Source organism: Mauremys mutica, chromosome 22, assembly GCF_020497125.1.
Source record: "Mauremys mutica isolate MM-2020 ecotype Southern chromosome 22, ASM2049712v1, whole genome shotgun sequence".
NCBI classification, from domain to species: domain Eukaryota; kingdom Metazoa; phylum Chordata; order Testudines; family Geoemydidae; genus Mauremys; species Mauremys mutica.
The window spans coordinates 18834235-18860207 of NC_059093.1; the positions used below are offsets into that span (position 1 = coordinate 18834235).

At 44.9% G+C, this 25973-nt stretch overlaps 1 protein-coding gene across 6 annotated transcripts in view; it reads left to right on the forward strand.

Annotated features, from left to right (window-relative positions):
* The window catches only part of PKNOX2 (PBX/knotted 1 homeobox 2), a 651385-nt gene that overhangs the window by 469376 nt on the left and 156036 nt on the right, over positions 1-25973 (forward strand). For all 6 annotated transcript variants that reach the window (XM_044997252.1, XM_044997249.1, XM_044997251.1 and 3 more), the window contains one exon: positions 2610-2781. In XM_044997252.1, the coding sequence (XP_044853187.1) occupies positions 2610-2781 (172 nt within the window). The remainder of the gene's footprint in view (positions 1-2609; positions 2782-25973) is intronic.

Consider the following 25973-nt stretch of genomic DNA (forward strand, 5'->3'; position numbering starts at 1 on the left):
GTTTAACACCCTCCTGACTACTCTAGCTGGCCTGTCCTCAAAGAGATTGGGTTTCCTATTGAGACAGAGGCCAGCCTAACTGTACAGCCCCCTCTTCACAGAAGGTGGGCCATTGTTCCAGAAATCCATAACCCGCTGCTGCTTACCTAACCAGCGGTTCACTTCCAGAATCTTCTGCCTTCTGTCTTCCTTTGCTCATGTGACAGGAAAGATCTCTGAGAAGATCACTTGAACACTTTGAGTTCACTGAAGTCACTGTTATTTGCGAGATACAGGAAGGATAGAGGTGGTGGGAATCCTTCCAGGGTAGAGGCTGCTAAATACTGAGAGGCAAGAGGCAAGGGAATTAAGATTAGGCTGGGGAGCTAGAGGGACTCAGATGAATGGGTTCTTGTGGATCATCACCTGCACCAGACGAGTCTATATAATAAATAACTTGATAGCAGAGGTGGTCCAAAGTGTGATGAGTTTGGCAGGTTTTTTACTTGACTATTTTGCTCCTTGTTATTGTTTGCTGGTATTATTAATTTATTATTATTATTATTTTATTTTATTATTTTCAAAGGTTCAAATACCCTTAAAAGATCAAGAAAAGAGAACATTCCAAAATGTTACAATGAGCCCATGACTGAGGTATCCACTCCCTTGTGGGAAAGATACTGTAAGGTTCAGAGTGTATCGAGGTGACCTCTCACCCTCCCCTGCTTTTGCTAAGGGGTAATCTTGACCACAGCTAAGGGGTTCAGGGTAAGAAAACGATTGAGTGGTTTGAAAAGGTGGTTTTGTTCTCTGTTGTACTTAAAAAGGGCTGACCTATCCAGTTGTGGTGTGGATTGGGGGGCGATGTGGTGCATTTTGGAAGACTATCTCTTATTTCATAGCTAGACACATTCAGAAGAATACAATGTAGGTTTATAGGTATTCAGTTATTAAAACAGGAAGCACATTCCAGTCAGTTGGGCTGAAATTACCTATAAACAGCCCCTGATTTAGGACATTGCAGTGTTTTGGATGTCTCATACTGGGCGCCAACAATGTGAAGCACCCAAAGTCCAAGGCTACTTTTGACAATTTTGTCTTTGGTGCCCAGGCACTTTCAGCTCAAAATGGACAAGCTGTTGGCGCCATCTGCAACCTGTTGGGTGACCATCTATGAAGACATTGTCAGCCATCCAAAGAGCAAGGGTAGCAAACTTGCAGAAACCACAAAGCAGGATGTTGAATGCCCACAGGGCAGCAGGTCGTGGAATAGTAGTGGAGTGGTACATTTGTTACTACAAACCATTGATGGAGGGTTGTAAATTACACGGCACTTTCCAAACACAAGAGACACGTTCTGTGCCCTGGAGAACTGAGAGTCGAACTAAGACAAAACAAACACATACAAGACAACACAGAATCAGGGCTTGGGAGACTGAGGAACACAGGGGTGGAGAAACATCATTGTGGGAGGTGGCAATGCAGTGCCTAACCATGCTGGGCTGGTACATTATGAGGCAACTCATGGAAAGGAGGTTCAGGCAACTGAGGCTGAGGCTTTGACCCTTCGGGTAAGGTCTGTTCGCCTCGGCGGATCTTTTGCAGCCTCACTGGCCGAGCTGGGGGAAATGGTCCAAATTCAATGTTTGGATCATTTTATTTTAGTTGAAATTTTGAATTATGTCCAAATAAAGTCCAGCACATATGGATTCAATTATCATGGGTCCCAAGACTTTTTTTTCAGTTTTTGACCAACCTCAGACTCACTGAGGCACAGACCTGAAAGAAAGTTTGCCCCCATGGCCATCACACAAGCAATGATTTAAAGAGTCCAACCCAGAGGACCAAGGCTCCCTCTGACCCCATCAAGGTGAGTACAGCCATTGGGATCCTTCTCACTGGATCCTTTCATAGGTATGCAACTGATATGACCCTATGTGCTGCCTCTTTGTGCCCTGCTGGCTCCCTATATGCCGTGATCCACAGGACTGCTGTGCACTATTACTATTATTAGTGCTACTGTGGGCAGAACCAACATCAAATCATGCGCGAGTTCTAGGCCACGAAGAACTTCCTATGTGAACGAAGCATTGTAGATGGTGTTCACCCCCCTCTAAAGGGCCCAAGGGGAGATAGCACAGCCTATAGGAACAGGAAATATAACTGCCACTGCTATAAAAGTTTCTATAGCATCCAAATCCAGCTGCTCAAAACCTCTTCAAAACAACTATAAGTTATGGCACCATCTGACCAACTTCAGTCCAATCAGAATTGGACCCCAACCCCTGTAGTAATGTTGGTAACTGACCCTGTGACATTACAGCCAGTGGAATTTGCTTTATAGAACTGATCAGAATAGGGTGCCTACAGATACGTTTGGGAGATTTACCTGTTTGTCTGGCTGCCATTTTGACATTTTAGCAACATAAGAAATCCCCTACCTCCCAGAGGCAAGTGTAAATTAAAGGTTAGAAAACAAGATGAGAATGAGACTGGAAAAGAGAATGCCTTTATTTAGCTGGTGAGTGAATGTAATACTCGCCCACACTCTGGTGCAGAAAGCTGAAATCAGTTAAATACATAGGAAGATGGCTTTACAGAAAGAATGTTGTGATTTCCTGTCTCTCCAGGCATCCTCTTTTCCCACTCCTGACGCTGCTGTTTGAGAAGTGTGAGCAGGCAACACAGGGCTCCGAGTGCATCACCTCTGCCAGCTTTGACGTGGACATTGAGAACTTTGTACACCAGCAGGAGCAGGAACACAAACCATTCTTCAGTGATGACCCCGAACTGGACAACCTGGTAAAGCCCTGGTTCAGACCAGTCCCAGCCCCATTGCTTTGTTTAGCATTTGAGATAACAGGGACATCTCACTGCTTTGCTCTTACACTGTAGGCTTCTGAACCCAAAGCCCGAAGGGCAGCAGATTAGCGAAGTCTCAGGTTGGATGTGTTTTAAGGAGCATATGTTAGATAGTGGTTTTCAAACGGGGTACACATAATCCTAGGGGTACACGAGCTCTCGTCAGAGGGGTACATGAGAAAAATCTTGTAATGGTGGACAACACATTTTATTTCATAGCAAGATTTTCAAACTGGGGGGTGCACTTCCCAGGGATGTTGGCGGAATGTTCAGTGGGGTGAGCAGCGATGTGAGGCGGCTCAGTTTTTGAGCTGAGTCTCCTTTCAGTTACAATTTTTGTTGCACACCCCCTCCACCCATTCCAGACAGGCTGGGTGCCCCACTGAGGTGAGTCGGGGGTTAAGGTGGCACTCCCTCCCTGATCCCTGTGGCATCCCTGCTCACCCCCTGAATGTTCCTCTGGGTCCCCACACCCCACAATTTGAAAACCTCTTGAAGCTGTTGCTAAATGGAAGGCAGAAATCTGGGGTGGCACGTCACCTCTGCCTATCTCAGATGGGGTATGAGGTATACTACATTATTTGTAAGGAAGTACTCAGTCTAAAAAGTTTGAAAACCATTGTGTTAGAGTGATGAGGAGTCTAGATGAGCTTGGCAATTGAGATTTTTCAAAAAGAATAATTATAAATCTTTGTCTAAAATTTATAGAAATAGTTTAAGAACATAAAATGGCCATACTGGGTCAGACCAATGGTTAAGGCTGCGAGTCTGTCATGGAGGTCACGGAAGTCATGGATTCTGCAGCAACTGGTGCAGCTGGCCCAGGGGCAGCCTGAGCAGCTTGGGCAGCCCCTGGGCCAGCCGCTTCAGGAGCAGTCTCCGGCCACTGCCCCCCACCCCCCAGCAGCAGCAGGAGTTTGGGTGTAGGAGAGGGCTCAGGGGTGAGTTGGGGTGCAGGTGGTGGTGAGGGCTCTGGGCAGTGCTTACCTTGGTGGGGGAAGGGGGAAAGGCTCCCCGGAAGCAGCAATATACCTCTCGTCTGCTAGGCATAGGCACGGCCAGGCAGCTCTGCACACTGCCTCTGCCCGCAGGCACCACCCCCACAGCTCCATTGGCCATGGTTCCCAGCTGCAGAGCTGGTGCTTGGGGTGGGGGCAGTGTGTGGAACCCCCTGGCCGCACCTCTGCCTAGGAGATGAGGGACATCATGTCGCCGCTTCTGGGGAGCCGTGCAGAGCCTGGTAGGGAGCATGTCATCCCCGCCTACTCCCCCCCAGCAGCACCCTCATGCCACTGCCCACCCTCCCGAGCACTCACAGTATCCCCAGCCCCCTCCCTCAGAGCACCCGCAGCGCCCCTGGCTCCGTCCCCCAGAGCACCTTTAGTGACCCTGGGCTGCCCCCTGCCCCAGACCACTCAAGTTTTAGTTGGGGTATATAGTACAAGTCATGGACAGGTCACAGGCCGTAAATTTTTGTGTCCTGCCTGTGCCCTGTCCATGATTTTTACTAAAAATACCCATGACTAAAACATATCCTTACCAATGGTCCATCTAGTACAGGATCCTGTCTTCTGACAGTGGCCAATTCCAGATACATCAGAAAGAATGAACAGGGCAATAATCATTTGATCCATCCCTGTCATCCCCTCCCAACTTCTGGTAGTGAGAGGCTAGGGACACCAGAACATAGGGTTGCATCCCTGGCCATCTTGTCTAATAGCCACTGATGGACCCATCCTCCATGAATTTATCTAATTTTTTTTGAACCTGGTTATGGTTTTGCCCTTCACAACATCCCAATGAATTCCACAGGGTGACTGTGCACTGTATGAAGAAGTACTTCCTTTTGTTTTTTTTAAACCTGCTGCCTATTAACTTCACTGGGTGACCCCTGGTTCTTGTGTTGTGTGAAGGAGTAAATAACACTTCCTTATTCACTTTCTCCACACCAGTCATGATTTTATAGACCTTTATCAGATCCCTCCTTAGTTTTTTAATCTCTGCTCATATGGAAGTTGTTCCATGCCCTTAATTTTTGTTGCCCTTCTCTGTACCTTTTATACTTTTAATATATCCTTTTTTGAGATGGGGCAACCAGAACTGCCCACAGTATTCAAGATGTGGGTTTATAAAGTGGCATTAAGATATTACTGTCTTATTATCTATCCCTTTCCTAACATTCTGTTAGATTTTTTGACCGCCACTGCATACTGAGTGGATGTTTTCAGAGAACTATCCACAATGACTCAAAGATCTTTTTCCTGAATAGTAACAACTAATTTAGATCATTTTGTATATTTAGTTGAGATTATATTTTCCAATGCACATTCATTTGCATTTATCAACATTGAATTTCATCTGCCATTTTGTTGCCCAGTCACCCAGCTTTGTGATTGTAACTCTTCTCAGTCTGCTTTGGACTGACTTACCTTGGGTAATTTTGTGTTATCTACAAATTTTGCCACTTCAGTATTTACCCCTCTTTCCAGATCATTTCTGAATACATTTAAATAGCACTGGTATCAGTACAGATCCATGGGGGAACCGCTATTTACCTCTCTCCATTCTGAGAACTGACCATTTATTCATACCCTTTGTTTCCTGTTTTTTAACCAGTTACTGATCCATGAGAGGACCTTCCTTCTTATCCTAAAGACTGCTTACTTTGCTTAAGAGTCTTGGTGAGGGACATTGTCAAATGCTTTCTGAAAGTCCAGGCACACTATATCTGCTGCATCACTCTTTTCCCCATATTTGTTGACCACTTCAAAGAATTCTAATAGATTGATGAGGGATGATTTACCTTTACAAAAGCCATGTTGACTCTTCCTCAACAAATCGTGTTCATCTTTGTGTCAGATAATTCTGCTCTTTACTATAATTTCAACCACTTTGCCTGGTACTGAAGTTAAGTAAACCACTGGTCTGTAATTGCCAGGATCACCTCTGGAGTGGCTCAGGTGTGGGAATCTCCCTCACATCATCTGCAGTGAAGACTGATGTAAAGAATTAATTTAACTTTATCTTCCTTGAGTGCTCATTTAGCACCTCGATCGTCCAGTGGATGTACTGATTGTTTGGCAGACCTACCACTTCTGACATACTAAAAAAAAAGTTTTTTGTTGTTAGTTTCCAAGTCTTTTGCTAGGTGCCAGATTCTTTTTTGTCCTGCCTAATAATGCTTCTATGCTTGATTTGCTAGAGTTTATGCTTCTTTCTAATTTCATCAATAGGATTTTACTTCCAATTTTTAAAGGATGCCTTTTTGCCTCTGACCACTTCCTTTACTTTATTGTATAGCTATGGTTGCATTTTTTTTAGTCTCTTACTATGTTTTTTTTTAATTTGAGGTATTATGGTGGTTTTAAAAAGTTTCCATGCAGCTTGCAGGCATTTCACTTTTGTAACTGTACCTTTTAATTTCCATTTAACTAGCTTCCTCATTTTTTTGTAGTTCCCCTTTCTGAAGTTAAATGCTATAGTGGTATTCCCCAGTCCACACAAGGATGTTAAATTTAATTACATTATGGTCGCTATTACCACTATGAAAAGCCACATTGACTGCACACACATGAGGCAAATGACTGACTGTACCCAAGGCAAGAGGACTCCACTTTAGTCATTCAAGTGGCTCTACCAATAGTCCCTGCTTTATCTAGCAAGTGCAAATGTGTGGTTTAAATATAAGTGCCCTTGACAGTCAGTAACTTGCTTCTGATTTATTAAATTAGTTTTTATGTCTGATTGTTGGCAAACTGTAATTTTTGGTTTGTAAAACATTCCAGATAAGAAACCGCAATGACATGATCTCCCTGCCTGGGCAAAATGGATTTACTGCCAGTACCTTATATACTGTTAATCAGTGATTACCTTAAGAAATGTGATCAATTTCTCAACAAAGTTAACGTTTCATTGTATACCAGTCCCTAGATCCCTGCATTTCACAGCTTTCTACCTGCATTTTCCTGGTGGAAATTGCAGTCACAGTTGGGCATATATTACTTGCCAATGATTTGTGTATATATATATATATATATATATATATATATATAAAGAACAAGAACAAGAAATGCTTTCTTACTGAAGAGTTTTGTAACAACTTTGCTATTCTTACTCCTGAGTTTGTTCATAGAATCATAGAATCTCAGGGTTGGAAGGGACCTCAGGAGGTCATCTAGTCCAACCCCCTGCTCAAAGCAGGACCAAACCCAACTAAATCATCCCAGCCAGGGCTTTGTCAAGCCTGACCTTAAAAACCTCTAAGGAAGGAGATTCCACCACCTCCCTAGGTAACCCATTCCAGTTCTTCACCACCCTACCAGTGAAAAAGTTTTTCCTAATATTCTACCTAAACCTCCCCCTCTGCAACTTGGACCATTACTATCAGCTGAAAAGAAAGGCAAACTAGCTCTCTTCTTCAAGTGATGGTTCCTATTGTGTTCCACTGGGATTATGCACGTGCACCATGTGCTCGGAGTCGGAGAGTTTTGAAAGTAGTGTCCATTGCTCCACATATGTGCTCTGGCTCACCTCGTGCTTCCGACCAAGGCAATAAAGGGTGGGTTGGACCAACTGCCTCTTCAGTTCCTTCTCATTGCTGCATTGGAAATTTCAGTGTCCTCATCTCTGACGTCGTTCTAAATAAACAGTTGTAAATAGTTTTATTAATTCTTAAATAATGTGTAGATTAGTAGTTTTACCAGTTTGAATAGTTTTAGTAGTTGTAGAGTAGATTACAGGGGTCTCCCCCGCGCTTCCGCATTTGGATATCAGACTATGCCCAGAACTATGGGCTTCAAACTCTGTGCCCCCTGCCCACTGTCTTCTCCATTAGCGATGACCATCAACACTGCCTCTACTGCCTGGGAGAAGCTCACATTGCCACTCAGTGCAGTATCTGTCAGTCCTTCCCTAGCCGTACCTGAGAAGGGTGGGCACTTTGTCTCCACAGATATCTCATGGGATGGCCATGAGACCCCAGTCGGACCCATGATTGGGAACCCCCCACCTCCTGCACATTGACCTGAATCAGCAAGGAGTGAGTCTTCTGCTATGAAGACGAACTCTGGTGCCAGAGAATCCACCCCCACAGACCCATGGCAGGGTCTCGTTGGGAAGAAATATTCTCATAAGCATGGGTCTAAAGTCTTCCTCAGAGTCCACTTCGAAAAGATCAGATGTTCCGTCCACCAGCTCTGCCCATGAGGATTTATTATGTCCTAAGTCGCTTAGGCATGAGACGAAAGCCCAGACACATTGTGTTCCACTGACTCCAGACTGTGGTTCAGAGCCTCCATCCCTCCCCCCACTCCCATACACAAAGTACACCTCTCAGATGGCACTGATGGTTCTGCCACTGTAGCCTTTTCTTCCTTGGGGGATTCGGAACCATCGGAAGAATTGCCTCTCCCATACCACTCTTATCCATTTCCCAGGAGACCTGCATGACCCTGGGAGCAGCCATCGCCTCACCTGACCCTGAGCCATTGGTATCCCATGCCATGGAGGCCTTAATGACCACCCGTCGATCCCTCCTGTTGGGCATATTTGGGACTTAGGGAACACTGCCCCGCTTCAGAGACCATCCACTCCATCAGGGAGTTGCCACCTGCTTCCTCTCCTGGAGAGCCATCGAACTTGCCCCATAAATAATAGAATCATAGAATTAGAAGGGACCACAAGAGTCATCTAGTCTAATCTTCTCCCAAGATGCAGGATTTGTTGTGTTTAACCCATTCAAGGCAGACAGCTATCCAGCCTCCTTTTAAAAACTTCCAGCGAAGGAGCTTCCACAACCTCCTTAGGCAGTCTGTTCCATTATTCTTCTGTTCATATTGGGCTTTCTGAAAATCTAAATATACTATATCCACTGGATCTCCTTTGTCCACATGCTTGTTGACCCCCTCAAAGAATTCTAATAGATTGGTGAGGCATGATTTCCCTTTACAAAAACCATGTTGACTGTTTCCCAACAAATTATGTTCCTCTATGCATCTGACAATTTTGTTCTTTACAATAGTTTCAACCAATTTGCCTAGTACTGAAGTGAGGCTTACTGGCCTGTAGTTGCCAGGATCACCTCTGGAGCCCTTTTTAAAAATTAGTGTCACGTTAGCTATCCTCCAGTCATCTGGTACAGAAGCTGGTTTAAATGATAGGTTACAGACAACAGTTAGTAGTTCTGCAATTTCACTTTTGCGTTCCTTCAGAACTCTTGGGTGAATACCATCAGGTCCTGGAGACTTATTACTATTTAGTTTATCAATTTGTTCCAAAACCTCCTCTAATGACACCTCAATTTGGGACAGTTCCTCAGATCTGTCATCCAAAAAGAATGGCTCAGGTTTGGGAATCTCCCTCACATCCTCAACAGTGAAGACCAATGCAAACAATTAATTTACTTTCTCTGCAATGGCCTTATCATCTTTGAATGCTCCTTTAGCATCTTGATCATCCAGTGGCCCCACTGGTTGTTTAGCAGGCTTTCTGCTTCTGATGTATTTAAAAAAATTGTTGCTATTACTTTTGGAGTCTTTGGCTAGCTGTTCTTCAAATTCTCTTTTGGTCTTTCTAATTATATTATGTGACAAAGTTCCTCCTCTACCTTGGTGGGTCCTGCGCTTATTGGCAGATTTGCTCACCTCAGTGATCTTCCCCACAGTCTGAGTCAACTTCTCCTGTGTCTGATCAGGAGTTGGGAGATTTGGAACCCAGGCCCACCCTCTACTCCGGGTTTCAGCCCAGGGCCCTGTGGATTGCAGCTGTTTATAGTGCCTCCTGTAACAGCTGCATGACAACTACAGCTCCCTGGGCTACTTCCCCATGGCCTCCTCCAAACACCTTTATCCTCACCACAGGACCTTCCTCCTGGTGTCTGATAATGCTTGTACTTCTTAGTCCTCCAGCAGCACACCCTCTCACTCTCAGCTCCTCACACCTCTTGCTCCCAGCTCCACACACACAATTCCTCTCCTCTGGCTCCCCCTCACCTGACTGGAGTGAGCTCCTTTTTAAACCCAGGTGCCCTGATTAGCCTGCCTTGATTGGCTGCCAGTGATCTAATCAGCCTGTCTGTCTTAATTGGTTCCAGCAGGTTCCTGATTACTCTAGTGCAGCCCCTGCTCTGGTCACTCCAGGAACAGAAAACTACTCATCCAATGACCAGTATATTTGCCCTCTACCAGACTCCTGTACCCCATTGGTTTGGGTCTGTCACAATTATTATATTTCATTTGCCAGAGTTTATGCTCTTTTCTATTTTTCTCATTAGGATTTATCTTCCACTTTTTAAAGGATGCCTTTTTGCCTCTCACTGCGTCTTTTACTTTGTTGTTTAGCCACGGTGGCTCTTTTTTGGTTCTCTATGTTTTTTTAAATCGGGGTATACATTTAAGTTGAGCCTCTATTATGGTGTTTTTAAAAAGTTTCCATGCAGCTTGCAGAGATTTTACTTTTGGTGCTGTACCTTTTAATTTCTGTTTCACTAACCTCCTCCTTTTTGTGTAGGTCCCCTTTCTGAAATGAAATGCGACAGTGTTGGGAAGCTGTAGAGTTTTCCCCACCATAGGGATAGCTCAGTGGTTTGAGCAGTGGCCTGTTAAACCTAGAGTTGTGAGTTCAATCCTTGAGGGGGCCATTTGGGGAACTGGGGTAAAAATCTGGGGAGTGGTCCTGCTTTGAGTAGGGGGTTGGACTAGATGATCTCCTGAGGTCCTTTCCAACCCTATGATCTATATTATGGTCACTATTACCAAGCATTCCAGCTATAGTCACCTCTTGGACCTGATCCTGTGCTCCACTTAGCTGCATCCCTAATAAGCTGGGGCACTCATATAGACAACCACGCAACACAAGAGATGTGGATATCCTGAGAGTCTGGAATGCACATCAATGTCCTGGAATTTCTGTCAGTAAGAAAGGCATGCAAGTTCTTTCTTCCATTCATCTGCTCTCACCATGTCCTCATAATGTCAGACATTAGAACCTCATTCTACATCAACAAACAAGCGAGAGCAAAGTCTGCCTTTCTGTGCACAGAAGCAGGCAATCTCTGGAACTGGTGCATCAGCAATCAAATCACTCTATTGGCAGCCTACCTTCCTAGGAAACAGAATGTGCTCACAGACTCTCTCAGCAGACACTTTGCGATTGACCATGAGTGGAAACTCCATGGCAGGTGCTACATGATATTTTCGCACAATGGGGAACCCCAACCACATCCTTCTTATAGTGTGGGGCCCAAAACTGGACACAGTACTCCAGATGAGGCCTCACCAATGTCGAATAGAGGGGAATGATCACGTCCCTCGATCTGCTGGCAATGCTCCAACTTATACAGTCCAAGGTGCTGTTAGCCTTCTTGGCAACAAGGGCACGTTGTTGACTCATATCCAACTTCTCATCCACTGTAACCCCTAGGTCCTTTTCTGCAGAACTGCTGCTTAGCCACTTGGTCCCTAGTCTGTAGCAGTGCATGGGATTCTTCTGTCCTAAGTGCAGGACTCTGCACTTGACCTTGTTCCTCATCAGATTTCTTTTGGCCCAGTCCTCTAATCTGTCTAGTGCTTGCAAAAACATTGATTTTAACTAACTGTCAACTTCTACTCAGCTACTCACCTCCTATTCTTGAGAAGGGTGACTGTGAAGATGTGTAGGATCCATCTTTAACACCTGACCTTCACAGTAAGAGACAGCACTTGCCATGTTAGTAGAAAGAAGCAAAGAGACATGCTATGACCGTTGGATCTTTCTGCAGCATTTGAGGTGCTGCTGACTCACCTTAGAGACCTGGTGAGGGTGGTCAGAAGCACAATGAGCTGGTCAGATCCTTCCACTTCAACTGATCCAAGAAGGAAGTTATTGGCAGCTGCACCTCTGCTTCTAACCCACACAAAAAAGGTCTAAAAATCCTTCCTGACCCCTGCAGGTGATGAGTTGAAACTCTGAAGTCTGAGGTTTGGTTGTAGTCACTGTATTAATCCAGAGCTGCAAGCATTATGAGCATGTTGAAGGCAGTGAAGGCCAGAAAGGACCACCACTACTATCCGACCTGATTCCCTCTACAGGCTGCAGAACTTGTCTTACAAGCATATATTTTAGAGATTGTCTTACAGCATATATTTTAGAGATTCTATCACCTCCCCAGTAAACTGTTCCAATATTTAACTATCGTCACTGCAGGTAAATTGAACCTTTGACAGCAAGGCTGTCAAATCTCTTTTCCGTGTGTAAATTTCTATACACAATGACCACTTCACCTCTGGAACTCCTCTTAGATAAGCTAAATAGGTTGAGTTCCTTAAGCCTCACATCTCAAGGTTTCTTTTCCAGTCCCTGGATCATTTGTTGGCTGCTCCTTAGAACTCTCTCCAGTATTTCCACATCCTTCTTGAAGCATGGACACCAGAACTGGACACGGTATTTTAGTACAGTAGAACCTCAGAGTTACGGGCACCTCGGGAATGGAGGTTGTTCGTAACTCTGCAATGTTCGTAACTCTGAACAAATGGTCATGATTGTTCTTCAAAAGTTTGCAGCTGAACATTGACTTATTACAGCTTTGAAACTTTACTATGCAGAACAGAAATGCTGCTTTTAGCCATCTTAATTTAAATGAAACAAGAACAGAAACAGTTTCCTTACCTTGTCAAATCTATCATTAAACTTTTCCTTTATTTATTTAGTAGTTTACATTTAACACAGTACTGAGTTGTATTTGCTTTTTTTTTGGTCTCTGCTGTTGTCTGATAGTGTACTTCTGGTTCCAAACGAAGTGGGTGGTTGACTGGTCAGTTCGAACTCTGGTGTTCGTAACTCTGAGGTTCTACTGTAGTGGTCTTACCCATGCAGGAGTAAGATCGCTGCCCTACTTTAACTTGATATTCCCATTTTTATACATCCAAGGATCACATGAGCCCTTTTTTACCTTTTATCTTGGAAGACTGGGGAAACTCCAACAGACTGGAGGACTGCCAATTTAGCTCCAATATTTAACATTGCACTGGGAGCGCATGCTGAGGGATTATCTACGATGACTCCTAAAGTCCTCCTATCAGCACTGTTGGCTTTATCAACCAGATCTGTAATCCTTAGCAAGACCTACCTTCCAGAAACTGTGTCAATTGGCAGTAATGATAGTTTTAGCTATGTTGGTAAAGTCCCAAATTAACCATTCCATTATTTTACTCGGGATCAATATAAGGCTAACTGGTATATTGTTCCTTGCTACATTGGCAGTGCTCCACTCCTTTGGAATTTCCCCAGTTTGTAGTTTAGAAAACTCCTCAGTTAGTTCTTTTAAGACTCCTGGGTGTAAGTTATATCGGCCTGTTGATTTCAGAATGTTTAATTTTAGCAGATGCTGCCTCACATCCTGCTTCATTACAGATGATAAATTTTTTGTTCCATCCACATCATACGGGATAGATATACCCCACCTCTCTTTTGTTCCAAATACAGAAAAGGAATATCTATTGAACATTTCTGCCTTTTATGCATCATTATTCACAATTTTACCATCTGTTTCTGGCAATAAACCTATACCTGACATAGAGCTCTTTTGTTTGTTTGTAATATGTTTTTAAAATGTCTTCTTATTATCTTTAATCCTATTAGCCACTGATAGTACATTGATTCCTGTGCATTCCTTTATCAGTCATCTACATTTTTTAATCTACTTATAGTCATTGCCATTTACTTTCCCTTTTTCCCATTCTTTATATATTGATTATTTTTATGCTTTATCACTGCTTCCTCATATTCTTTTAACTGGGATGGCTTCATGTCCAACATAACTTTTTTTAGTTTTTTAGCCATCCATTAAGATGTCCTTGCACAATCCCCAGTTTTTGTTAACACTTCTCACCTTAAATTTGTGTTCCAGTAAATTATGCTGACAACTGCTTTAAGCTTTGGAAGAATGGTGCCATATTTTGTTGCACAAAGTAAATGTAACCAGATCATAGCCACTGATACATAGGCAATCCCTAATGTTTAGATCAGTGATTAACTCTTCCTTGTCCAGTAGATTGAGGTCCAGTATTGAGTTACTCCATGTTGAGTGCAGGACTTTGTGTTAAGAAATGATTATCTATTATTTTCAGAAACTCTTCAAGGAAGTTTTGTTACTGGCTGCATGGGATGTCCAGCAAATGTCCCCCAGGTTGAAGTCACCCATGATAATACAGTTTTTATTCTGATACATTATGGACAGATGTCTACAGAGCAGTTCATCCTGCCCCCTAGTGATAGCTGGTTGTCTGTAACAAATGTCCACTGTTACCTCATCTTTAGTTTTACTAGTTTGAACTTTAATCTATAAGTGTTTGAGGTCCTGTGATTCTGAATTGTCTGTGCCTCTGTAACAGGTAAAAGTGTCTTTGATGTAAAGTGGCACCAGCTCCCTTTTCCCCATTATGTCCTAATGGAACAAGTTCTAGGTGCTCAGATAGCAGGTTGGTGAGAGTGGGGTAACAAAACTGGGGTCATTTGAAGGAATTTCACCTTGGACTCCACTAATCATGGACTAAGCAGCATTTACTTACCTGATAACCTCAGTGGGTTCCTCACATGAGTAAAGGTTCAGGATCACTACTTATCTGAGTAATTCTGTAAAAAAAACCCACAACTGATTAGAACGTCACAAAATGCATGCTTGCTTTTCATTCTGCTTTTTTGCATCATAAAAGGGGCACCTCAGGCCTATTGATGACTGAGCAGTCCAAGGTGAACACATAGTTTCTTTACTGACGTAGCAGAAAGAGCTACTTCGCTTTATCTGAAATAATTTAGACAGCCCACCGCTTAAGCAAACCCCAGCCTGAACAGTTGTGCCAGGAATGGAAGGTAGATGTCAAACCTTTACAGTATGACAAGCACACGAGAGACTAGTCCACCCAGACCTAAGAGTGAGTCTGTATCACAGCAGGCAGCAAGCATATACTGGAACTGTCTCAGCCAATCAGAGAGCAAGTCCACTGTGCAGTTACTGATTATTACAGCGCAATTTTTTCCCAAGTTATGCTGTCCCCTGCATTGTGCTTCCCAGTTCTAAAAGCCTCAGTTGCATCCGGAGAGCCAAAGCCCAAATCAACTTCCTGTATCTTCCTGGGTGCAAAGTACTCCAGTCTTTCCCTATCCAGGTGTTAGAACCTCTAGCTTCACCCCATCCCCCACTTTCCAGGACATCTAAATGCACCTCTGCAATTTGGGATTTTGAATACAAAAGTATGTGGTGCACTGAAAACTGAAAATGTGGAGGCATCATACAATATGCAAATGAGGAAACAACAAACAACACAAGGGCTGCCGTACTGATTGTATAGTACTGGGAGGTGTGGGGACTGGGGGGAAGTATCACAATATTAGAATCCATGCACAGAATTTAGCCTTAATGTGCCACACAAAACATGGAGACTTTGCTATTTTTGTGTTTAATTATTGGTTTACATTTGGAGACAATAAGCTTATATTATGCTTATATTATGATTAGGATCTTGTATATTTCACCGTGGAACCCACCATTTTAATGCAGAATTAATCTTAGTCTAGTCCAGCCGATTTTGAGTGGCACGCTGCTGCCTGCCGCGGTCCTGGCCCCCAGCCCCATTCAGCTCCCCCGCCCACCGCTCTCCCCTCCGGGGTAGGAGGCAGAAGCTTGGTCCTGCGGCAGCCAAGCTTTCCCCCTCCCCCACTTCTACCCGCAGCATGCTGCTTTCCTGCCCTTCCTCCTCTCCTTCCCTGCACCGATCAGCTGATGGCCCTTGTGAGGGGGAGGGGAAAGAGTGGCAGTGTGCTTGCTGCTCCGTAGAGGAGGCAGAGAAGAGGAAGGGACAGGGCCTTGGGGAAGGGGGTGGAACAGGGCATAATCCTTCCAGCCCCCTGCCATGAGCCGCTCAGGGGAGGGGGCTGGGAGCATTCCCACGAGTTCGAGCACCCCATCCCTCTACCTTGACCCTTGGACCTCCACACACACCCAGCCTTCTGCTCTGCATCCCCACAGCACCCATCCCTCTGCCCTGACCCTTGAACCCCCTCCCACACAGCCTTCTGCCCTACACCCCCCACAGCCCCAGCCCTCTGTCCTGACCCCTGAACCACCCCCACATGCACAGCTTTCTGCCCTGACCTCCCACACACACACTCAGCCCTCTGCCCTGACCCCTGAACCCCCCACCCCAGGTCTGGGGTCCCGGCTGCCAGCCCCTTGCCAGCCAGCGTCCCAGCCGCAGGCCCCATTCAGCCCACTGCCGGCCTAGGTGAACAAAACCCCAGGCTGGCAGTGAGCTGAACAGGCTGGCAGCGTAAGGTCAGCATTTTAATTTAATTTTAAATGAAGCTTCTTAAACATTTTGAAAACCTTGTTTTCTTTACATATAACAATAGTTTAGTTATATAATATAGACTTATAGAAAGAGACCTTCACAAAACCTTAAATTAGAGTGAATAAATGAAGACTCGGCACACCACTTCTGAAAGGTTGCTGATCCCTGGTCTAGTCTAATTCCTTCATGTATTCATGGATGCTTGTCCCTGACTTCCTCCTGGCCATGGGGAGTGAATTTTTGTGGTTCTCACAGATACACACAAACACACATGAAGCAAAAGCAACACATGAAGCACATGAAGATGATATTTGAAGGTTGAGTTCCATTTTTCAATTGAAGTAGGGATTTGATTTGTCTGCAGAATACAATATATCTTTCCAAACTTGAAGCACAAAATATGTGAGCAAAGATCAAATTTTTTAGGGATTTTCAGCTACCTTTTTCTTAGCTAATGAGTTAGATTAGTTTTAAAATGAGATATTTAGGAAATTTCCAGTGTCTGACTTTTATTTTTTTGTAACCCGTAACTAACTAATAACTGGGTTCTTATCCATCATATTTTCCATATAGTTAAAATTCACTGACAGCCCCCTTCAAATGTACACCTGAAGAAATTAGGTTGCAAAGATGAGTTATTAATGATTCCTTCTGCCATCTTTCCCACTATAATCTCAATGTTCCGTTTCTCAAAATGGCCACCATTTCCCATAACTGACAACGGGACTAAATCAACATGACAGGATGTAAGCTGTGTGGGCCAGAGATCATCTTTTGTTCTGTGTTTGTAAAGTGCCTAGCATAATGTGGTTCTGCACCACGGCTGCGGCTCTGGAGTGCTACCTTAATATACCTATGAAATAGCAATAGTTATGTACAGCACCTAGCACAACGGATAATGGTCTATGAGTGGGGCTCCTAGGCACTACGACAACACCACCACCAATAACAATGTAAGCCCTCATTAAAGATCATCACTATGTCTAGTAAAGATATCTGCCTTTCATAATTTTTTCCTAAGATATTGAAGCCACAGTTTGCTATGTGGAACCATAAGAGACCCACCCAGGCAATGTTTGAACCTGGCATCTTGTCATCCTCACTATGGAGCAGCCACTAAAGGGAGAACATGACACACATTTCTTTCCACAGCATGGCTCAACTATTTGCTAGATAGAAGACTACTGAGAATCAGGATTCCTGACTTTCAGGGGAGGGGATTGCTCTGGTGTTTAGAGCAGCGTTACAGAGAGCCAGGACAGCTGAGTTCAAGTCCTGGCTTAGAATACAGCATATGTTAGTTGCTAGACCAGTGGTTACAGACATCATAGTCAAGCATATAGGTATAGCAGTTTCCTTTTGAGTAAATGAGGCTGAGGTTTTCCACGTCAAAGATGTAAGTTCTAGTCCCAGCTCATCTCAAAATGATGTTGTGCACCTCTTGGTTACTTCATTTGTAAAATGCTGTTGTTTATATTTGAGTGCCTCCTAGGGTACGGAGTTATACTGGAGTTTGGAAGGGCACTTCCCAATCATCTCTCCTTCCCCCAGTGCAAACATCACTGCTCCCTGTATGTCCTCACATGTCAGAGGGGAAGTTATGGAGAAACATCATATTAATCCTCAATATTTGCTGGGGTTGCAATTGCACCAGGGCTGCTGTAGTGCCAGAAGAAAGATCAGCTGGCTCGCAGCCAGGTGCAGAGAAGGAGGGGGCAGTTTGGCCCTGACCCCACCACTTCTACATAGATTCTGGCACTCTTGATTGCAATTTTGCATTATACTGTTGGAGATCAGTGTGTTGTGTGTAGTGCAGTGATTCTCAAACTCTTTTCTTCATGAACCACTTGAACATTGCCAAGGGTCTCGGTGGACCACTTAATGGTCTTTCCAAATGTTTGTACCATTAGCTATTATAAAGCGCTTTGGATAAAAGCACTATATAAAAAATGTAATAATAATTAATGTTTCTTTGTTCTACAAATAAAAGCACACAACGCATTTTAATATCAGTAGTCTTACCTTTCTAATGTGATGGATGTGCCCTCTCTCTCCTGCTGCAGCAGCCCCCAAGCTGGGGCTGGGAAGGGGGGCCATCTCTTGCTGGCAGCTTGCTGGCAGCTTACTCCTATTCCCCCCAAGGCCACCACCTCACCTTATATGTGTATCTTCTCCAGGGTCCAGGCACCTAATTAGTGGAGCCACGCCTGCATGGCTCCACTAATTAGGTGGGTGGGTCTTCATTCTCTCATGTGTGGCTGCTCAGGCATGCACCTTAGAGGGAACTATCTGTGGATCACCTGAATGGAGTAATCAACGGACCACAGTTTGAGAACCTCTGGTATAGTGTGTTTCCTTGTCATTTTGAAGCAGAAAGAGGTTCCTTGTGATTTCCGTGGATTCTGTGTACTTAGGGCTATGTCCTCCCCTCAGTGAGAGCACTTATTCCAGGGATTCCTATCATAATGGCCCCACTGCCAGTGCAGAAGAACCAAAGAAAGAGTTGTGCTTGGATTTTCCCTAGGAGAAATTATCACTGCTTAGGGAACATCAAATATTCCTAAACCCCACTACCTTGCTCACTCCTACTCCTCCTGTCTCCTCTCCAGGGCTGTACATAAAACTGCCTATTTAAAAAATATGGAGCCTCTTTGTAGGCTTCCTGTGTCCTCAGATATGGAACAGGGTGTCAAGAACACTGATGAGCACCCACCTGGGGATGCTGCTCACCACACTCACTCCCTTCTCTGTTTCCCCTTTAGGATGAGAGAACAGTGTGTATGTGACAGCTCCTTGTGACTGACTACAGACATCTCAGACATTTTGATATCATCAGTTATTAGCTCTCCTTCTCGGCTAAATAGAGGACCTACAATTTCTTTCTCTTGCTTTTAATGTAGACCCTCTTCTTATTGCCTTTTATGTCCCTTGCTAGGTGTAATTCATTTTGTGCTGTAGCCTTTCTGATTTTGTCTCTACCTGCTTGTGCTATTCTTTTGTACACATCCTTAGCTGCTTGTCCATGTTTCCACTTTTCGTAGGATTCTTTTTTGATTTTCAGGTCATTAAAGAGCCCCCAATAGAGCCATATTGGCCTCTTACTGTTCTTGCTATCTTTCCTTCTCATTGTGACTATTTGCTGTTATGCCTCTAATATTGTCTCTTTCAGTAACTGCCCGCTCTCCTGAACTTCTTTTTCCTTTAGATTTTCTTCCTGTGGAACCTTACCTACGAGTTCTCCGAGTTTGTTAAAGTCTGTTATTTTAAGTGCATCATCATTATTCTCCTGCTCTCACTCCTTCCTTTCCTTAGAACCATGAACTTCATCATTTCATGATGACTTTCACCCAAATTGTCATCAAATTTCAGATTCACAATCAATTCTTCCCCATTAGTCAGAATCAAGTCTAAATGATCTGACCCCCTGGTTACTTCCTGCACTTTCCGAATCATAAAGCTGTCCCCAATACAGTCCAGGAACTTATTGTTTGCTAGTGGTGATGTGGCTGTGTTGATCCCAGGATATGAGTGAAACAAGATAACTTATTAAGGTGAACTTATTGGACATTTCATGTTTTGCCATATTACTTTTCCAACAGATGTATGGCTAGCTAAAGTCCCCCATTACTACCAGGTCTAGTGATATCTATCTATCGATCGATCGATCGATCGATAGACTCACACATAAGAAAGAAAGAAAGAAAGAAAGAAAGAAAGAAAGAAAGAAAGAAAGACCGCGTCCGCCTCCTCCTACTTATTTAGTGGTCTATACTAGACCCCAGTCATGACATTGCCTCCATTTATCTTCATCCAGAATCTTTCAACTAGTCTGCTTCTGGCCTCCTTCTATACCGCAGAACAAATGTATATATTCTTAATTCATAATGCAACATCCGGACCCTGCCACCGCCTATCCTTCCTGAACAAGCTATATCCTTCTATACCAAAATTCCAGTCAAGCAGGATTGGTCCTGCTTTGAGCAGGGGGTTGGACTAGATGACCTCCTGAGGTCCCTTCCAACCCTGATATTCTATGATTCTATGATTTATCCCACCAAGGCTCTGTGATGCCGGTTAAGTCATAATTTAGCTTATGGACTCATAGTTCCAGTTCGTCCTGTTTATTCCCCATACTTCTTGCATTTCATAGAATCATAGAATATCAGGGTTGGAAGGGACCTCAGGAGATCATCTAGTCCAACCCCCTGCTCAAAGCAGGACCAATCCCCAACTAAATCATCCCAGCCAGGGCTTTGTCAAGCCTGGCCTTAAAAACCTCTAAGGAAGGAGATTCCACCACCTCCCTAGGTAACCCATTCCAGTGCTTCACCACCCTCCTAGTGAAAAAGTTTTTCCTAATCTCCATCCTAAACCTCCCTTGCTTATAGACATCTAAGATGTTGAACAGATTCTCCCATTGTTTTCCCTTTCTTGCTCCTATTACCCTACTGTAGTTTTTTTATACCTACTTGTGGGCTTTTGTCACCTGCTTCCTTTGAACCTAGTTTACAGCCCTCCTCACTAGATTAGCAAGTCAGTGAGTGATGGTGCTCTTCCCCTCCTTGGTCAGATGTGCTCCATCTCTCCTCCTTGCTGGAGCAGCATCCCAGAGCTGAGGAGGCCAAAGCCTTCCTGTCAATACCATCTGTGCAGTCACATATTCATCTCCAGGATGTGCATGCTCCTGCATGGGCCTTTAACCTCAATTGGAAGGATGGATGAGAACACAACCTGTGCCTCTGACTCCTTCACCTTCTCTCCCAGAGCCCAGTAGTCACTGCTGATATGCTGAGGGTCATACCTGGCAGTATTATTAGTGCTCACATGAATAAGCAGCATGGAGTAGTAGTCAGAGGGCCAGATGAGCCTTGGCAACCTCTCTGTAACATCTCAGATGGGGACTCCAGGCAGGTAGCACACCGCCCAGGACATTAGGTCAAGTCAACAGATGGATGCCTCCATCCCCTTTAGAGAGAGTCCCTGACTGCTAGCACCCTACGTCCCCTCCTCAGGGGTGCAGTGGTCAAAGGCAACATGTGGGGGAGTTTGCGGGGCCATGTGCCCCCCAAGATTTGTTGCTTGGCTTGTACTGAGCATGCTCACACAGACTGAGCATGCTCAGTAACACTGCTGAAGCTGGCTGCCTTCATTCTGCCCCCTCACTATTGGCAGGCACTGTTCATCTCTGGAAGTGGCCATGAGCCTTCCAGCTTGGCGGCAGGCTGTTTCTCCTCTTCAGCTACTGGGGTCTGCTTCTCTCCTTCTATTGCCAGTACAGCTTAACCTCAATGGATGGGAGACCTGGGCGAGGAACACTGTCTACTGCGTGAGGTGGCCAGCAGCCAGTCTGTTCCCTATAGAGCAGCTGGTTATCCTTCCTCCTCTGATGCTGCTGTAGTTATCTGTTGTCTGACATCTCCATGTGCATCATGCTGATGATGTCTTTGTGCTCCCAAATGCTATGCAGATGAGCCACTTCCTGAATCCTCTGAATCCCGTATTTTTTCCAGATCAGCACCACCGAGGTCCAGAGAACCTTTGGCTCTGCAACAATCCTCCATTTTGGCTCCAGCTCCAGTGCTGGCTGAAGAGTGCATGCCACTGTCCCTGGGAGGCTTGTGTCAGCCCCTGAGCCCAATGAGCTGTTTGTTCTAGATGAGAAGAGGTCTCCTCATGTTCTGATGCTGTCACCTCCATGGACATGCATTTTCCTGTGATGGACTTGCCTCCTTTGGGACATGTCCCCATCTTTATTGCAGAGTCATCCACGATTCCTTCAATTCCAATGGCACCGCCATTTGAACCAGCCTCCAATGTTTTGGATTTGCACTATTCAGACTGAGACGGAGGCCCACCCCTCCCATACCACCAGTGTGAGTACTTCAAGGTGCCATCGGCTCCATGGCACTACCTACCATATTTACCCAGTATCAGGGTCCTTGCCCTGCCCCTTGGTACGCTGCCCTGTGGAGTCCCCATCACCATATGACAAACCCATCACGAGATGGCCGTACCGGGGTTCATGGCCACAATTCCCACCATTGGAAACTTCTTGCTCTGTCTCCTCCCTCCAGCTTCCATCCAGAAGGTGCTAGGAACCACCATTGGATGAAGCACTGCTGAGTCCGACTCCAACAGTACCACTAGAACCAGAATGCTTCCCCGTTCTTCTTCCCTGGATGCTGTAGTGTCTTTGACTTCTCCTTCAGCTCCAGATGACTTCTGGATGTTCCAGGAGTTGCAATGTAGGGTAGCTGGGGTAGCTACGTTCCGCTGTAGGAAGTGCAAGATAAAGAGCACCAAATGCTTGATATCTTATACGCCACAGTACCTGCCAGTGTGGCCCTCCCAATCAATGAGGCCAAACTTCACCCAGCTCAGACTGTTTGGCACATTCCGGACACCTGCACACCTATTCCAAGGTGCTGGAGAAGAGATACTATGAGCTTCCATAGGGATCTGAGTTCATCTTCTCCCACTGCCCACTCAATTTTCTCATTATTTAAGCAGCTACTGAATGTGCACACCAACAGCACCTGCGCTCCACCACAATAGATAAGGAGTGCAGGTGCCTGGACCTTCTGGGCTGCAAGGTCTTTTCCTCTGCCAATATGCAATTTTGTATCTCAAACTATTTAGCTCTGTTCACAAAATAGACTTCCATACCTACAGTAAACTCATGGATTTCACTGACAAGCTGGCCCAACAAGATCAAGCCCATTTCCAGGCAGTCCTAGAGGAAGGGAAACTGGTGGTGAGGTTGGCCCTGCCAGCCACAATTGAGACAGCAGACACCTCTTCAAATATGATGGGTACAGAGATCATCATGCACAGGGAGTCCTGGTTGCATTCATTCCACTTCCCAAAGGTAGTCCAGACCACCATAGAAGACCTCCCTTTTGATGAGTCTCATCTCTTCAATCAGAAGACTGATGACTCTGTTCAGTCCCTCAAGGACTCTAGAGCCACTCTCCAGTCACTGGGCATCCACACAATGGCTGACCCAGTAGTTTAAAGCTCCTCAATGCTTCCAACAATGGTCCAAGGAGCCTCCTTGTAGCTGGCAGAGGACACAGCGACCCCATCCCTCCGGTTCTTTATTGGCACAACCTTCCGCATCTCATGCCCTATCATCTCAGAAGCTTTATTTCTGAGTATGCTCAGGGAGACATCAACCAATATGCTTCACACCATGCCCCCAGACCACCCCCTTTTAGTGGACATCTAGCACTAATCTTGCCAGCTTGGAGTGCAATAATAGTGGACAAATGGGTCCTGTATGTCATTCAACATGGTTATATGATCAAGTTCAGAATGCTACCTCATCCACATCTCCCACCCTGACCCCACTCGAGGGATTGCTCTCATGACAGTTTCACCACACTAGAGGTGGATTCTCTAATGCAGAGGGGGGCAATAAAACCTGTTCCCGAGGCCCATTAGGGAACAGGGTTCTATTCCACTTATTTCCTAGTCCCCAAAAAGAAGGGCAGATGGCGTCCAATCCTAGACCTCCATCATCTCAACCATTTCATATGAAAGCCAAGGTTTCGTGTGGTCACTCTGGTGGCCATCATCTCTTCCCTAGAAAGAGGCATGTGATTTATAGCTCTCAACATGCACTGTGCTTACTATCATAGAATCATAGAATATCAGGGTTGGAAGGGACCTCAGGAGGTCATCTAGTCCAACCCCCTGCTCAAAGCAGGACCAATCCCCAACTAAATCATCCCAGCCAGGGCTTTGTCAAGCCTAACCTTAAAAACCTCTAAGGAAGGAGATTCCACCACCTCCCTAGGTAACCCATTCCAGTGCTTCACCACCCTCCTAGTGAAAAAGATTTTCCTAATATCCAACCTAAACCTCCCCCACTGCAACTTGAGACCATTACTCCTCGTTCTGTCATCTGGTACCACTGAGAACAGTCTCTATCCATCCCCTTTGGAACCCCCTTTCAGGTAGTTGAAAGCAGCTATCAAATCCCCTCTCATGCTTATATTCTGCAGTTGACATAATGTGCTCCAGCCCCCTAATCATTTTTGTTGTTCTCTGCTGGACTCTTCCCAATTTTTCCACAACCTTCTTGTAGTGTGGGGCCCAAAACTGGACACACTACTCCATATGAGGCCTCACCAATGCTGAATAGAGGGGAATGATCACGTCCCTCAATCTGCTGGCAATGCTCCTACTTATACAGCCCAATATGCCGTTAGCCTTCTTGGCAACAAGGGCACACTGTTGACTCATATCCAGCTTCTCATCCACTGTAACCCATAGTTCCTTTTCTGCAGAACTGCTGCCTAACCACTCAGTCCCTAGTCTGTAGCCAATATCCTGTCCACAGATATTTCCTGAGATTCACTGCGGGGCATCATCAGTTTCAGTACAGGGTTCTCACGTTTGGGCTCACCACCACTCCTCGCACAGTTTTCTCCGTTGTGGCAGCCCACCTTATATTCCCTTACTCTCACTCTCAGAAGAAATGCTGCTGCCACTGTTGCAGGGGTGTTGTATTAACCACTTTTATTATCCATGTAGGCCTCTGCCTTATTCTTCGTGTTGCTCAATCTTTAATGAGACCCAGGGGTCTGATGTTCACAGGGTTTGGCCATAGCAAAACACATTTGTGTCTCCCCAGCATCATCAGCAGTGGGGGACCTGTGACAGTGCCCTTGTTTATCCAGGGAAAGTGAAGGAAGTGGCTCTAATGAATTTGCAACTGAGTGACAGAAATGAAATTTTCTTCTCACTCATGTATAATCTGGAGCTGTTCCAGATTCCTTGGCAGATACGGCGCCTTTTGTGTGGGGTGCAGCATTTCTGCCTCTCACTCCTCTGTTTGTGTCTCTCCACTTCACACTACACTCCTGAGTGGGATTTGCTAGGCAATCATTGTGTCTGGAACAAGCGAGGGCAAACAAATCTTCTGCTGGAGTTTGTTTGTGTTGTCTGGAGGATTTCTTAACACTACTAATTCCCTACAAATTGTCCACCACCGCTGATGGCAAAAAGGAGATGAAAAGGCCAGCAACATTAGCCATCATTAGAATAAGAATCATGTATTCCTCCCAGCTGAGATGCATATAATTAGAAATTAGAAAAAGGTCAGATCTTGCCATTATCAACTCAATCAGCTGCTGAGTGCCGCACAGTCAATTAATTCAGCATCTGTATTTTTTACAACCCCGCGCACGTATTCCATTGGACTGTAACTCTTTTTCTGGACAGATATACTACGCAGTGAAGCAGGAACATAAAATGAGAGACCCTAAGCAAATGAGCTGAGATAATTGAGAGATTTATTTTTTATATATATGAGTGTGTCAGGTCTTCTTGCCTTTGCCCTTGAATATTGACTTTCATAAATGTGATTGTTGGATGGATACACCAGTCTGAGAGATCCTTCATTGGAGCTACACTTTTCTCGTGTCTATTTACTGAATAGCTCTGAAGAACTTAATTTCCCAATTTGTGTGCTGGTCAGGGTTTTTTTGTTTATTTTGTTTTGTTTGACCTTGTACGTTATTCCCATTTCTGCAAGAGAAAACAAGTAGGATGTGGAGCATGGGAGTGCAAGGGTTTGGTAGCATATCGACGTGAACCAGTATTACTGGGGCTGAAGCAGGAGCTGAAAGGCAAAGGGCTTTCAATCTCTTCCTCTCAAAATTCCCTGGAGTAGATGGGGACTAAAAGGAGTTTGTCCCCTGTTTGCCCTGGCTAACCATGCTTCTGATTAATCTCTTCTTGTTCTATTTGTAAATTGTACCTCATCGGCGCTGTTATTCTGTCTCCCTGCTGGCTTTGTGACTC